Source organism: Muntiacus reevesi, chromosome 2 (genome assembly GCF_963930625.1).
Source record: "Muntiacus reevesi chromosome 2, mMunRee1.1, whole genome shotgun sequence".
Lineage (NCBI taxonomy): Eukaryota > Metazoa > Chordata > Mammalia > Artiodactyla > Cervidae > Muntiacus > Muntiacus reevesi.
Window position 1 is genome coordinate 190,483,376 of NC_089250.1, and position 13,995 is coordinate 190,497,370.

The following is a 13,995-nucleotide window of genomic DNA, read 5'->3' on the forward strand; positions in this document are numbered from 1 at the left end:
ACACAGATGTACAGAGCAGACTTTTGGACTCTGTGGGAGAAGGCAAGGGTGGGATGTTTCGAGAGTACAGCATCGAAACATGTATATTATTTAGGGTGAAACAGATCACCAGCCCAGGTTGGATGAATGAGACAAGTGCTCGGGCCTGGTGCACTGGGAAGACCCAGAGGGATTGGGTGGAGAGGGAGGTGGGAGGGGGGATCGGGATGGAGAATACATGTAAATCCATGGCTGATTCATGTCAATGTATGACAAAAACCACTACAATATTGTAAAGTAATTAGCCTCCAACTAATAAATGAAAAAAAAAAAAGAACAAGGCACTTTCTTTCTGCTGTGGTTTCAGTTAGAAGGACATAAATCTAGAGCTCCCAGGAACCACTACCTAGAGAGTGCCTGCAGGAGAATGAATTAAACTCAGAGAAAGCAGGGCTGAGCGAGGAAGAGATGGAGGCCTGATAGCAACTTCTGAGCCCCTGGATCCAGCCATTCCTGAAGCCCAAATTTGCCCCTGGACTTTACAGTACCAGAAAGTAACAACCCCCTGGAGAAGGGCGAGGCGACCCACTCCAGTATTCTTGCCTGAAGAATCCCATGGACAGAGGAGCCTGAGAGGCTCCAGTCTATAGTGTCGCAAAGAGCCGGACACAACTGAAGCAACTTAGCACACGTGCAAGGTAACACAAACTTAAAAAAAAAAATTAATCCAGTTCAAGTTAGCTTGTCATCTGAAACTGAAAAAGCACGAACAAAGACAGGAGAAATAAAAGCATAAGAAAGAGGGAAACGAAAGAAGAAGATTATGTTTATGGATGTGGGATCTGAAAGCAATTCAAGTTTGTCTCTTGTAAGTGAAGAAAGGTGACACGTGGGAATCTGTTCCATTTTTCATAAGAAGCACAGATAATCAGAACCGTGGCTCTGCCTTATTACTGTGATTAACCTTGCCATATTCTAAAACTAAAATGAGTGTGTATTTTCTGATGTTTGACGATCCTGCAACCACTGTGAAGAGAAAGGAATGAGCTGTTATTGAGCAGAGATGTCTTTTAAGAGAGATTTTTTTTTTTTTTTTAGGGAAGGAGATAAGATCACAGTGACAGCCTGAGTCTTACCTGGCATGGCGTGGACGAGGTCCCCGCACAGAACAAAGAATTTGGGCTTGGGGTTCAGTTTGTTGATGGCCTGGACTGCTTGTTCAGCCAGACGGATCTCCTGTTCCCACTCATCACCACCGTTGTCACAGTCCCCAGTGGCCCAGGCCTTCATCAGTCCAAACTGGGGGTCTGCACCTTGGATGAAGTAGAACGGGCCTTTCCATTCCCTTTCCTTTTCTTAAAAAGAAAAAGAAAGAAAAGGAGAGAAGAAATATTATAAAATCTGTCAGGGAAAGCATCCAGGTTATCGTGCGAGTGGATACAATATTTTTCTTAAATTAAGTAGGTCATTTTAATAAGCTGCTGTTCAAACATACCATTTTCCTGTCATCAGCTAGAGGATTTTGATTTATACTAATTATGCCTGGGACCTGGTGATTCCCAAAGGCTGGGAGGAAAAAAAAAAAACACGTGGGCTGTTAACAGTCACACAACCAAGCTGTTTCTTTAAAAACTAGACGGCCAAAATGAAGCACAGAGGTATCACGGCATGCTGTATAGAGCATATTAATGTTCAATAGTTTTTTAATTAGAATTTAAAATACTGCAAATTGAAAGTTGCCAGAAGTATTATGTTTAAATGACTAGGTGAAGTGCTGTCAAATCTTTTACACCAAGCTTAATGGCACAATTTGCGCTGTTTCAAGGGATGTGACAGAAATTTAATTACAAAACTTGGAGTTCAGAAGCTCTGGCTATCTGGTTGGAAAGGCAGTGCAAAAATGAAACCTTAGTCAATGTGGGGGGAAAAAAAAAAGACGCTAACATTTCCAAGGCAGCGTGATGTGGGCATAGGTGAGGTGTGAGGCTGTGGGTCAGGGTGGGGGAACCAGAATCTTTAATTCCTTATGTTCTTGGAAAGCACTTATATCACCTGAAGGTAAGTTATCAGACTGCCCTGCCTACTGGTTTTGCTAAAGCCGTGGGGGCCACAGGCCTCTACCCTAATCTGCCAGCAATGTCTGCATTTGCAGAGTTGGAATGCCCATCAGTGGGCACAGAGGTTTCAAACTGTGGCTTCAAACATCTCTTTGGCCACAGAATCCTTCCTTCAAACAAAATCACACATGTCAGACCAATGTTGGAAACACGTAGCCTCCTCTGCCCAAATGGGCTCTGGGGACAGAGCAGCCTGAACACATTCACTCACTCATCAGCCCAGATTTTATCCTCGGCCCAGAGAGGTGACACGACTTGTCTGACGGCCACCAGCCTTGAGCTGCAAGGACAGAACTACCCTGTGACCTTGAGACTGTCTTCTTCTTTTGAACAAATGACTGTATTTTGCAGGTGAGCTGCATAAACAGCATTTGGTCTGGAGGTCAAGAGGATACCAGAATTTCCAGAAAGCCCCCTGGAATCATTTCACATCTCTGTGTTCACCTCACTCATTTACTTGATATTTACTGAAAGCCCACTGTTTGCCAGGCCCTGTGTGATGTGCTGACGACACACGAGAGGACCAACACAGGTGAGGTCCCGGCTCTCTTGAGCTTGGTTCTCAGGAGAGACAGCAAATGAGGACACACACAGAGAGGGTAGCAGGAGGGTGCTAAGGGCTCTGCAGAGGATTAAGGGGGAAGGTGGTGCAAGTGGCAAAGAATCTACCTGCCAATGCAGGAGATGTAAGAGATAAGAGTTTGATCCCTGGATTGGGAAGATCCCCTAGGGAGGGCATGGCAACCCACTCCAGCACTCTTGCCTGGGAAATTCCATGGACAGGAGGAGCCTGGTGGGCTACAGTCCACAGGGTCGCAAAGAGTTGGACACGACTGAATCGACTTGGCCTAGCACACAATGGCTAATTTAAATTGGATGCACAGAGAGGTAGTGTCATTTAAGCTGAGATTCAGATGTCGCACACAACCTTTTAAAATTCCACGGTCACCCTCCCACCCACCATGCCTAGCTTACTATCACCTCAAGAGTGGGTCTCAGGCTTTAGGTCTTCCTTCCTTTTCTTCCTCCTTTTCCAGAGTTTAAGAAGACAAGCATGTAAACAAACAAAACTACCTACACCTACTTGCCAGAACAAACTGTACATGTGTGCTAATCTGCCAGTTCCTGACCTACAGCTCAGAATCCTAGCTGTTCAGTCAAATCACCACCGGCCTGAACTCAGTCTGAACAAGGACTATGAAACCCTGTTGTGTCCATCCCATTGCCAAGGACAGCAGCTCAACACTACCACAGATTTGACTCACATTCATTGAGCCCTTACTACTCGTGGCAGAATGAATCCAGAATGCTCCCAAAGACCCCTGACTCCTGATATTCACATCCTGTGTGATCTCCTCCCCTTGACTGTGGGCTGGATCTAGACCTGCTTAGTGACTTGCCTCTAATAAGCAGAATACAGTTATGGGATGAGCCTCCAGAGACTGTATGCATATCCTGGGGTATGCTATGAAAACAACCTCAATGCTCCTTGATGGACAAATGGACAAAGAAAATGTGGTGTTTACACACAGGGGAATATTATTCAGCCCCAAGAAAGGAAACCCTGCCATTTGGGACAATATAGATGGACCTGGAGGACACTATGCTAAATGCAAGAAGCCAGACACAGAAAGACAAACACTGCATGATCTCACTTATATGTGGAATCCAAAATAGTCAAATTCATAGAAGCAGAGAGTAGAACGGTGGTTTCCAGGGGTTGGGGTTGGGGATGAGAAAAACAGGGAGGTGAGAAGCTCCAATACTTTGGCCACCTGACGCAAAGAGCTGATTCATTGGAAAAGACCCTGATGCTGGGAAAGATTGAAGACAACAAGAGAAGGGGATGACAGAGGATGAGATGGTTGGACAGCATCTCTGACTCAATGGACATGGGTTTGAGCAAACTCCAGGAGACAGTGAAGGACAGGGAAGCCTGGCGTGCTGTAGTTCATGGGGTCACAAAGACACGGACAGGACTTAGTGACCAAAAAACAAAAAAGTTTCAGTTATGCAAGATAAATAAGTTCTATCTTCCATACAGGATGGTACCTACAGTTAACAATATTGTATTGGAGACCTAAAATTTGCTAAGAAGGTAGATCTTAAGTGTCATCATCACACACACACAATAACAAAAACAACAAAATAAAGTGGGCAGGAAGGAACTTCAGGAGGAGATGCACATTTATGATAGATGTCTATGGGAGTGATGGTTTCGCAGGTGTAAAGGTATCCCCCAGCTCTGAGTTGGACGCACTGAATATGTACAGCTTTTCACATGTCTTCACACCTCAATGCAGTAGTTCTGAAAAGGAGAGAGATTAAGTGAAAACAAAAACAAAACAAAAGACCCCGACTTCCATCTTGCTTGCTCTCCCTCACTCTCTCTTGGAGCGCATGTCCTGAAGGGGAAAGGGTCCCATGATGAGTAGCCCAAACGTGGCAAGGGACTGAGGGAGGTCTCGGCCAACACCCTGTGAAGACCCGAGGCCTCCCCACGCAGCACCCGAAAGGGACTGAAACCTGCCACGGGCACGAGGGTGCTCCTGGAAGAGATTCGTCCTGGGCAAGCTTTTGGATGAGACCACACCCCAGGTGACGCTTGACAGAGTCCTCCTGAGACCCTGCAGCAGAAGGACACGGCTAGGTTGCACCAAGATTTCTGATGGGAAATGGGAAATAACGTAACTTAGTTGCCTTCAACTGCCAAGTTCCTGGGTAACTTGTTAGCACACATCAGGGCTTCCCTGGTGGCCCAGTGGCTAAGAATCCACCCGCCAAGGCAGGGGATCCCTGGTCCGGGAAGATCCCACATGACACAGAGCAACTAAGCCCGTTTGCCACAGCGGTTGAGCCTGTGTTGTAGAGTCTGGGAACCGGAACTATTGAGCCCACGTGCTGCAACTACTGAAGCCTGTGCACCCCAGAGCTCTGCAACAAGAGAAGCCACCGCTAAGAGAAGTCTGTGCACCACAACTAGAGAGAAGCACCCACTCGCCGTATCTAGAGAAGGCCCGAGAGCAGCAACAAAGACCCAGTGCAGCCAATAAGAAAAATAATAAAATTAACTTTAAAAATATTTGTTACACAGATCAGACTTAGAGGTCCAGGAAGGAGTCAGCAACACTTCTTCGCAAGCTGAAGGTTGGTGTGGAAAAAACTGAGAGTCTGACTTGTGTTTTAAAGTTCATTGTTGGCACTGTTCATTCATTTTACTTAACTAGTAACCTTTGTGCTGATGAATGCTTTTCACTGCTTTTTCTGTTCTGAGGCAGTTTGCAAAGCAGTTTAAACTGGATAAATTAAACAGGGAGGTGGATGATCATCATCTGAAGGTTGGGGCATAAATCAATCTGCTACAACAAATAAAATTTATAAACAGTTTTCTACAGTAACATTTTAACAAACATAGTTTTCTATGACAAATAGCATAGTCCTGGAAACCCAGTAGTCTTTGGAGGTATTAAATCTTTCATTATTACTCGTTTACTTAGTAAAAGCTTAGAATCTCAAATTTATGATGTCAAGGCGCAAAATAAACAGATTTGATCTAAAATAAAGGACAACTCACATGTCACTGTTCCATCAACCTTATGCTTCTAATAAAGGCAATCTGTTGATTCAGGGCTCTGCGTCCTCAAAAGCACCTGGAGCCTCTTAAAGTTCCTGCCACAGAAGTCTGTGTGGTCTTTGGTCTCGATTTTAATCAAGGCTGAATTAAAGATACTTGAGGCTGGTAAGGCTTAGTACTAGATGGAGGAAACTTTTGTAAACTTAGACCTTCCCTGGCCCCTCAGAAGGGCAGATTTTTATATTAGGAAAGCAAATTCTTAACATCTGCATTAAGTTATTTCACCAAAGTCAAGAGGTACCCCCAGGACAGGGCTCAGACACCCACAAGAGCCTGGGACAGCTTACAGCGCCTCCCTCCCAGGGCAGAGCAAATGACTGCCCCCGGATCCCACACACCCAGAACACACCAGCTTCTTTCTTTAGAATCCTGGAAAGCACTGTTCTGCCAGCTGAAACCGTCGAAGTCTGGATACAGTGAGGTCTGTCCCTAACGCTCCCTGATACACTATCAGGGCATTTAAAAAACGCTTACGGGAGGCTTTCCTGATGTTCCAGTTGTTAAGAATCCACCTGCCAATGCAGGAGACAGGAGTTTGATCCCTGGTCCGGGAAGATCCCACAGGCCTTGAGGCAACTAACCCCAAGAGCCATCACTACTGAAGCCCATGTGTCCCAGAGCCGACAAGAGAAACCGCCACAATGAGAAGCTGGCTCCCTGCAACTAGAGAAAGCCGACGTGCAGCACCAAAGACTCAAAATAAATAAATAAAATTTTAAAAAACACACTTCATTTTAAAAAAATTTCCTAGTCCAAAAGAGCCTAAACGTGCTCTGCAACAAGAGAAAACCTCCACAATGAGAAACCAGTTCACTGCAACTAGAGAAAGTCCATGTGCAGCACCAAAGACCCAAAATAAACAAATAAATTTAAAAAAAGAAAAGAAAAACACCAATACAGTATACTAGCACATATATATGAAATTTAGAAGGATGGTAACAATAACCCTGTATAGGAGACAGCAAAAGAGATACAGATGTATAGAACAGTCTTTTGGACTCTGTGGGAGAGGACGAGGGTGGGATGGTTTGGGAGAATGGCATTGGAACATGTATATTACCATATGTGAAACGAAACGCCAGTCCAGGTTCGATGCATGAGACAGGATGCTCGGGGCTGGTGCACTGGGATGACCCAGAGGGATGGGATGGGGAGGGAGGTGGGAAGGGGGTTCAGGATGGGGAACACATGTACACCCATGGTGGATTCATGTCAAAGTATGGCAAAACAAATACAATATTGTAAAGTAATTAGCCTCCAATTAAAATAAATAGTTATATTTAAAAAAAAAAACTTCATTTAAAAAAATTTTCCTAGTCCGAAAGAGCCTAAGTGTGAGACAGGCTGGTAAACGCCTGACAACCCAGATGAAGGAGCAGAAATACCTGGAAGTGGAGACTGAGGGAGAAGGTGAGTATGAGCAGAGAGTAGTGCAGAGATGCCGGCTGTACTTGAGCACAGGGGGCAGGGCTGAGCCTCCGCCTCCGTCCTCCAGGCCTGATCCACAGACCAGCAACATCACCATCCCCCGGAGCTCATGGGAAAGCCTGCCACCCCAGACCTAGCATCTGCGCTTTAACAAACCCCCAGGTGATTTTATGTGAATCCAACTGTGAAAAGCACTGGCGCAAACATGTTTTATATCAAACTGACTGAAAGCAATTGTTTCCCTAAATTGAAATAATGTCTTGGAGGGATTTTGTTGTTGTTAGTGGTTACGGGTTTTTGTTTCGCTTTGGTTTTGTTTTGCATGTTTTCCTATTCATTCTGACGTCCTGCTTATGTCCAGCTCAGGTTGTTCTTGTTCACTCGCTAAGTCATGTCCGACTCTTTGTGACCCCCATAGACTGAAGCACGCCAGGCTCCTCTGTCCAGCACTATCTCCTGGAGTTTGCTCAAATTCATGTCCGTTGAGTTGGTGATGTCATCTTATACCAGCTCAGGTATTTGGTCCTAAACATTTCTCCATCTTATCCATTACTACCTAATCATTTCTTCCTTTAAGTCACCTTTCAAAACCAATTCAATATTCCTTACAAGAATTCCAAGATTCAAAGTAAGAACTTAATCGGGGAATTCATTACTAACTAGTGAGATCTGACACTTCAGACTTTCACAGGACATCAATGCAGACAATGAAAACACCCATTAGACACTGTGTGTACTACACAAATGTGTCTTTTCACAAGCACAACAGACAGGGTACTTTCTTTGCCCAAATTTGATACAAGTATGCAGTCGGGAACTCTAATTGATGACTATGGTAAGACCAAACTTTGAGATAAACTAAGTACTTTAGAATGAATGGATTAAAGAATGATTAAGATCTCATTTCTGACCCTGATGGTACCAAAACTAGGTTGTAATCTTTTGAAACATTTGACACAAACCCGTGAATAACACCTACACAGTTCTTAGTGTTAAGACACAGTAATGCATACATTCATTTAACTAAAACACTTTTATCTGCTATGAATGTCTACACACTTCACAGGTGGCGCTAGAGGTAAAGAACCTTCTACCAATGCAGGACGCTTAAGAGACGTGGGTTCAGTCTCTGGGTCGGGAAGATCCCCTGGAGGCGGGCACAGCAACCCACTCCAGTATTCTTGCCTGGAGAATCCCACGGACAGAGGAGCCTGGCAGGGATCCATGGGGTCACAAAAAGTCAGACACAACTGAAGGGACTTAGCACATACACATGAATGTCTACAGTGAATTTAATTTTTTCAATATTAGTTTTTAAAATATTTATGTTTATTTATTTGGCTATGCCAGATCTTAGCTTGACATGTGTGATCTTCAATCTTCATAGCAGCACTTGAGATCTTTAGTTGCCACATGTGGGGATCTAGTTTTCTGACCAGGGATTGAACCCAGGCCCCCTGCATTGGGAGCAGAGTCTTAGCTACTGGACCACCAAGGAAGTCCCCTCAATATTAATTTCTTAAACAAATTCAAAGAGATGGTATATTAGCTATCTACTGCTATAGATAGCTTTTTTTTTTTTCTTTCCCAGGTGGCACAGTGGTAAAGAATCTGCCTCCAATGCAGGAGCCACTGGAGACTCCAGTTTGATCCCTGGGTCAGGAAGATCCCCTGGAGGAGGAAATGGCAACCCACTCCAGTATTCTTGCCTGGGAAATTCCAAGGACAGAGGATCCTGGTGGGCTACAGTTCATGGGGTCACAAGAGTTTGACACGACTCAGCGACTACAACAACAACATCCTATGAAGGCTGAAGGCTTATCTCCTACAAGCCCACCTTTCCCCCCTAAAGAACTGGAAATTGTGCTGGAGGGATTCTCGGAGTTACTTCAAGCATCCAAGTGGGGAATACTGAGGCCTGTCTAGAGAGCTTAATCATGGCTCAAGTTCAAGGTTACACAGTTTATAAGCAGTGGCTTCTACTGTTCAGAATCTCTGGGCAGGCCTGGAGAGGAGAGAGCCATGCATGAAAAAGATGCAATGTTCCCTGGGCTGCCTGCAAGCTGCCCACCTCCATAAAGACATTTTTGTCTCCAAAGAGCTTCCTTTAAATGGCACATCTTGGTGAACTAGAAGGCAGTACACAAAGCCAATGCTGGCAAGGCCCAGAGCTCTTCCCCAGGAAGCTGCGAAGTACACAGACCCTGCCAACAGCAGAGGGCTGATTCAGGGCGACAGGCTGGGGCCCAGAACTTCTTTCTTCTGTAGGATGCTAACTGGTAATCTCCTCTGGAGATAACACACTCCAGGTCTCTGGATGTGATCTGCCGAACAGATGTGTTGTTTGGCCCACGCAGTGTTTATAAAATTCTGAATTTGTTGCCAACAGTTTAAGCGTGTGAGTTTCATATATACACCTGGCTTCCTGGATTCTCATGGAAAATCTGGCCACAACAGGCCCAAATGGGTTGTGCCAATGAATGGCAGGGACTGAGCAGTAACTGCCCTTTTACTGGGGTAAACGCTCTGGAATTCACCACGGTCCACACCCGGCCCCATTCACCACCTGGTCCCTGAAGTCATGTGGGATAAGAAGCCCTTATCTATGGTAACCCTTCCGTTTTGCTTAGCGGTACAGAAGAGGAGGCTCACGAGGTCAAGAGAAAATAACTTGCTCGAGACTACCAAGGGGTGAGGGGCAGAACCAGGCCGATTATGCCACAGAGCCCTGACGTCAGGGCAGGTGATCACAATGGTGAAACTACAGAGAAGACGCATCCGGCTGGGAGTGCTAAGCTCTGCTCAAATGACAAGCCAGAAACAGACAAGCTCCAAGCTACCAAGAAAAACTGCCATAATTTAGAGTGTTACCAGAGCCTACATCAAATTTTAAAATTGATTTAAAAATACTTCTTAAAGGATAAACACACCTCGGAGAGAAACCTGGTTAATCCATCAGACCTGATTCATCCATCGTATACAGAGTAACAACATTTGGCCAATTACAAATTTCTGCTAATAGACATAGGCTGCCATAGAAGCAGTTTTTTTTCAAAATTGAGGGATAAAAATGATTCTGGGTGGTATTAAAGCATGGTCAGGAAAGGCCTGCAAGTCTCCTTTGAGCATTATTAAGTGCAAAGAGACTCTACACAAAGAATCTTAAACACCTTTTAAAATTCACACAATTCCCTACCAAGAATCCTTCCTTCCTATGAGATTCTGTTTATGTGCCAGTATCCTGACTGAAAGACAGGTATTCAAAATACAATCCTTCTTTACATTTTTCACATCAATATCACGAACTAAATGTCTTCTGGATTGTCTCTGCCAATATATTTCCTCTCGTTTTTATTATACTTTTGGGGCATATTTGCCAACTGTTAATGAAAGCTGCCCTTTTAATAGACATACCTAGAATTAGAAATGTTATTGATCTTTTCATTCTTACCAGTTAATCAATTAGTAACCATAATAAATGCACCCCCAAAAGCAAATGAATCATCCAACTAGGAAAAGGCCTACAGGAATCAGTCATGTCACTAATACCTGATACTCTAATCATTTATGTTTTCATGATGTGCTAAACCTGCTATTTTACAGGCAACCCCAAATAATTCAAGATGAAATACAATGACAGATAGCTTTCTGGATTTACTTTAATTTTTTTTTTCAGTTTATTTATCTGGCTGCTCTCAGTGGTGGCACGCAGGGTCTTTTATTTGTGACATGTTAACTCTTAGTTGCAGCATGTGTTATCTAGTTCCCTGATCAGGGATTGAGTCCAGGTCCCCTGCATTGGGAGTGTGGAGTCTTAACCACTGGACCACCAGGGAAGTCCCCTGAATTTCCTTTTTATAGATGAAAGTCTCATACTCTAAATGTAGTGTGACTTTTGGAAGACAGAGGTAAAATCACAAGACAGTGGTTAAAAAAAATCTGAGAGCTTGGGCGTCCCTGGTGGTCCAGTGGTTGAGAGTCTGTCTGCCAAGGTGGGGGTCACGGTTTCCACCCCTGGTTAAGGGAAGATTCCACATGCCGCAGAGCAGCTAAGCCTGTGCGCTACAACAAAAGAAGCCTCTGCAAAGCGGGGCCCACACCCCACCTCTACAGGGTTGCCCCCGCCAGCTGCAACTAGAGAAAAGCCCTCACAGCAATGAAGACCCAGCATGGTCAAAAATGAAAAATTAGAAAAAAAGAAAAAAAGTCTGAGAAAAGGCGGTCTGATTCACAAGGTTCCTATCAGTATAACACATCACTGCCCTATCAGAATATTTAAGAATTCAATGCTGTGACTCCTGTTAACTGACTCAAAATAATACGTAAATCGGGACTACAGGGGCCACATCTCTCCCCTGGACTAGGAAGAGAATTGACTCGGCATTAACCGACAGCGCCACCACGGCAGGTGAGGTCTTCATCCTTCCCACCCGGGGGACAGCTCCTCCACGACAGCTCCGTGCAGGACTCCCCGCTCTGCGCCGGCTCAGCCAGTCACCACCACCAGACTCTTCCTAAAGTGCTCACCCTGATCACCACACTCTCTCGCTAAAGGGCCACAGCCTTCCAGTCTCCATGAGAAACTGGCCACGTTTGCTTTCTCTTTCCAGCACACTGTCGGCATGCATCGCATGGTTCCTGGCAGGTGGGAGGCATTCAGTAAACATTTGGTGAAAGGATAAATGAAGATGTCAGTGGATCCTCGCTCCTGCTGGCACCTGGAGCTAAAACGTTGCCTGAAACTCTTCCAGCTGCACTGATTACTGTTCCCATTAGACCAGTGGCTCTAAACCAGGGATGATTTCCATCCATCACACTGGGAGGGGGATGGTGCTTCTGGCATCCAGTAGACAGGGGCCAGGGATGGGGCTGAGCATCCCACATTTCGAGGGCAGCCCCACAAAAAGAAGGATCTAGCCCATGTCGAGGCTGAGACGGAAGAGCCCTGCACAAGACATGCCAAAGGCTCCCACCACATGGATCCGTATCAGCTCCCCAAATGCAATGCCTTCCTGCCCCTTCCTCCAGGGGCTGCGCTCCTCTCTACCAGCTCTTCCTGCTGGGATGCCATCTGCCCCTCCGGGCCCAGCTCACACACTGCCTCCCCCTCCCCTGCAAGAGGATGTAGCTCTACCTCCTCCCCTCATTCAGCTAGTCTGTTCTGAGGACAGGTGCCTCACAAGTCACCTGGACACTCAACAGTGGACAAAGGTACAGGTCCCATTCCTAAAGACCCTACAGAATGTTGGCGAGACAGACAAGAAACAGGTCAGCCACCAAGCTCATCACACACTCTGCTCCCTGGTACTGCAGAAGTAATCAGGGTGAACACGGATGGAGTAACTGGTGGGTGGGAGAGCTCTGTAGTGGACGGAGCAGTGAGGCCGCACGGAAGATGAGGTCTGAGGATGAGACAGAGTCAGGCGGGGGGGCAAGGGGATGCACCCCAGGCACAGCACACAGCAATAACCAGACCCTGAGACTAGGGGCAAATGTGAATATAGGGCAGAAGATAAGACCGATCATACCCAGACACATGGGCTTGTGGAAGGGCTTCAAGACCTGGGACCACTTTAGCACTTCATCTCCCAAAGCCCTAACCTGGTCCCAGTACAGCCCAGACTCAGAGGCTTGAGTGCCAGAATTAAATCCCATTTCCACCCTTGACCAACTCTGTGACGTGATGCAACTGCCTAACCTCTCAGGGCCTCAGTTTCCTTATCGGTAAAGTAAGAATAGGGCTTCCCAGGTGGCACAGTGGTAAAGAATTCACCTGCCATGCAGGAGACACAGGTTCGATCCCTGATTCGGGAAGATCCCCTAGAGAACTAAATGGCATCCCACTTCAGTGTTCTTGCCTGGAGAATCCCATGGACAGAGGAGCTTAGCAGGCTGCAGTCCTCGGGGTCACAACGAGTCAGACACAGCTTAGCAACTAAACCACAACAAAGTAGGAGTTATCACCTACTTCACAAGCGTGGCTGAGTTACTGAGTTAATATGTGTGAAGCATGCGGACTTGGCACATGGTAAGTCATCAAGGATGAGCTTCCATAACCATGACTGTTATTCATGCTAACTCCTACCTCTGTCCTAGCAGAATCCTCGAAATCTTACCCATTTCTTTGTTCCCCAGAGCACAGAGCAGGGCTCAGAAAATATCTGATGGTGTGCATACGTGTGTGCATGTGTGCGCACACACACACATGTGCACATGCTTTTGTCTTAACATCTTTTCCATCACATACTGTGGATACCACTTTGGTTATAAAATGGCAAAGATGGGTAGCTGTACAGCTGCCTGGAAGCTTTCTGGCTAAAGAGCAAATGCCAACGAGATGAAATTTTTGCAGTTGCTCACAGCAGCGATCGGCACTGTGAATCACGATCTAAATGTCTTCAGTGATACCTCTCATCTTCCCTGGGGACTAATCTCATTTTAGTGGCTTAAAACACACACACACACACATACAGAACAGTAGCAAAATAATTTTCACCACTTTGGGACTCTTTCTGGTTTAACAATCCAAATGTCCCAACAGGAAGACTGCCAGAACCTAATGCCACAGTTAACAGGGTCTTTCATTAGTGGGGCTGCCTGGGCCTGGGGGTTGGGGTGGGGGTTGAGGATGGTGGTGACAGCTAAGTAGTGTGGGGTTTTACTTTAGGGTGGAGAAAATGTTCTAAAATTGGCTGTGGTGATAGTGGCGTATCTCTGTGCATAGACTAAAAGCTACCGAATTGTTTGCTTTGAAAGGGAGAGCTATGTGGTAGTGAAGCTGTTTTTAAAAAGCAGTGTCCTTCAGGACCATCTCCTCCCCCCAAATGATTAAGTGTG

At 45.7% G+C, this 13,995-nt stretch overlaps 1 protein-coding gene across 1 annotated transcript in view; it reads right to left on the minus strand.

Annotated features, from left to right (window-relative positions):
* Positions 1-13,995, minus strand: part of CPPED1 (calcineurin like phosphoesterase domain containing 1) — a 142,045-nt gene that overhangs the window by 114,223 nt on the left and 13,827 nt on the right. The window contains exon 2 of the mRNA XM_065924351.1: positions 1,116-1,334. Within this exon, the coding sequence (XP_065780423.1) occupies positions 1,116-1,334 (219 nt within the window). The remainder of the gene's footprint in view (positions 1-1,115; positions 1,335-13,995) is intronic.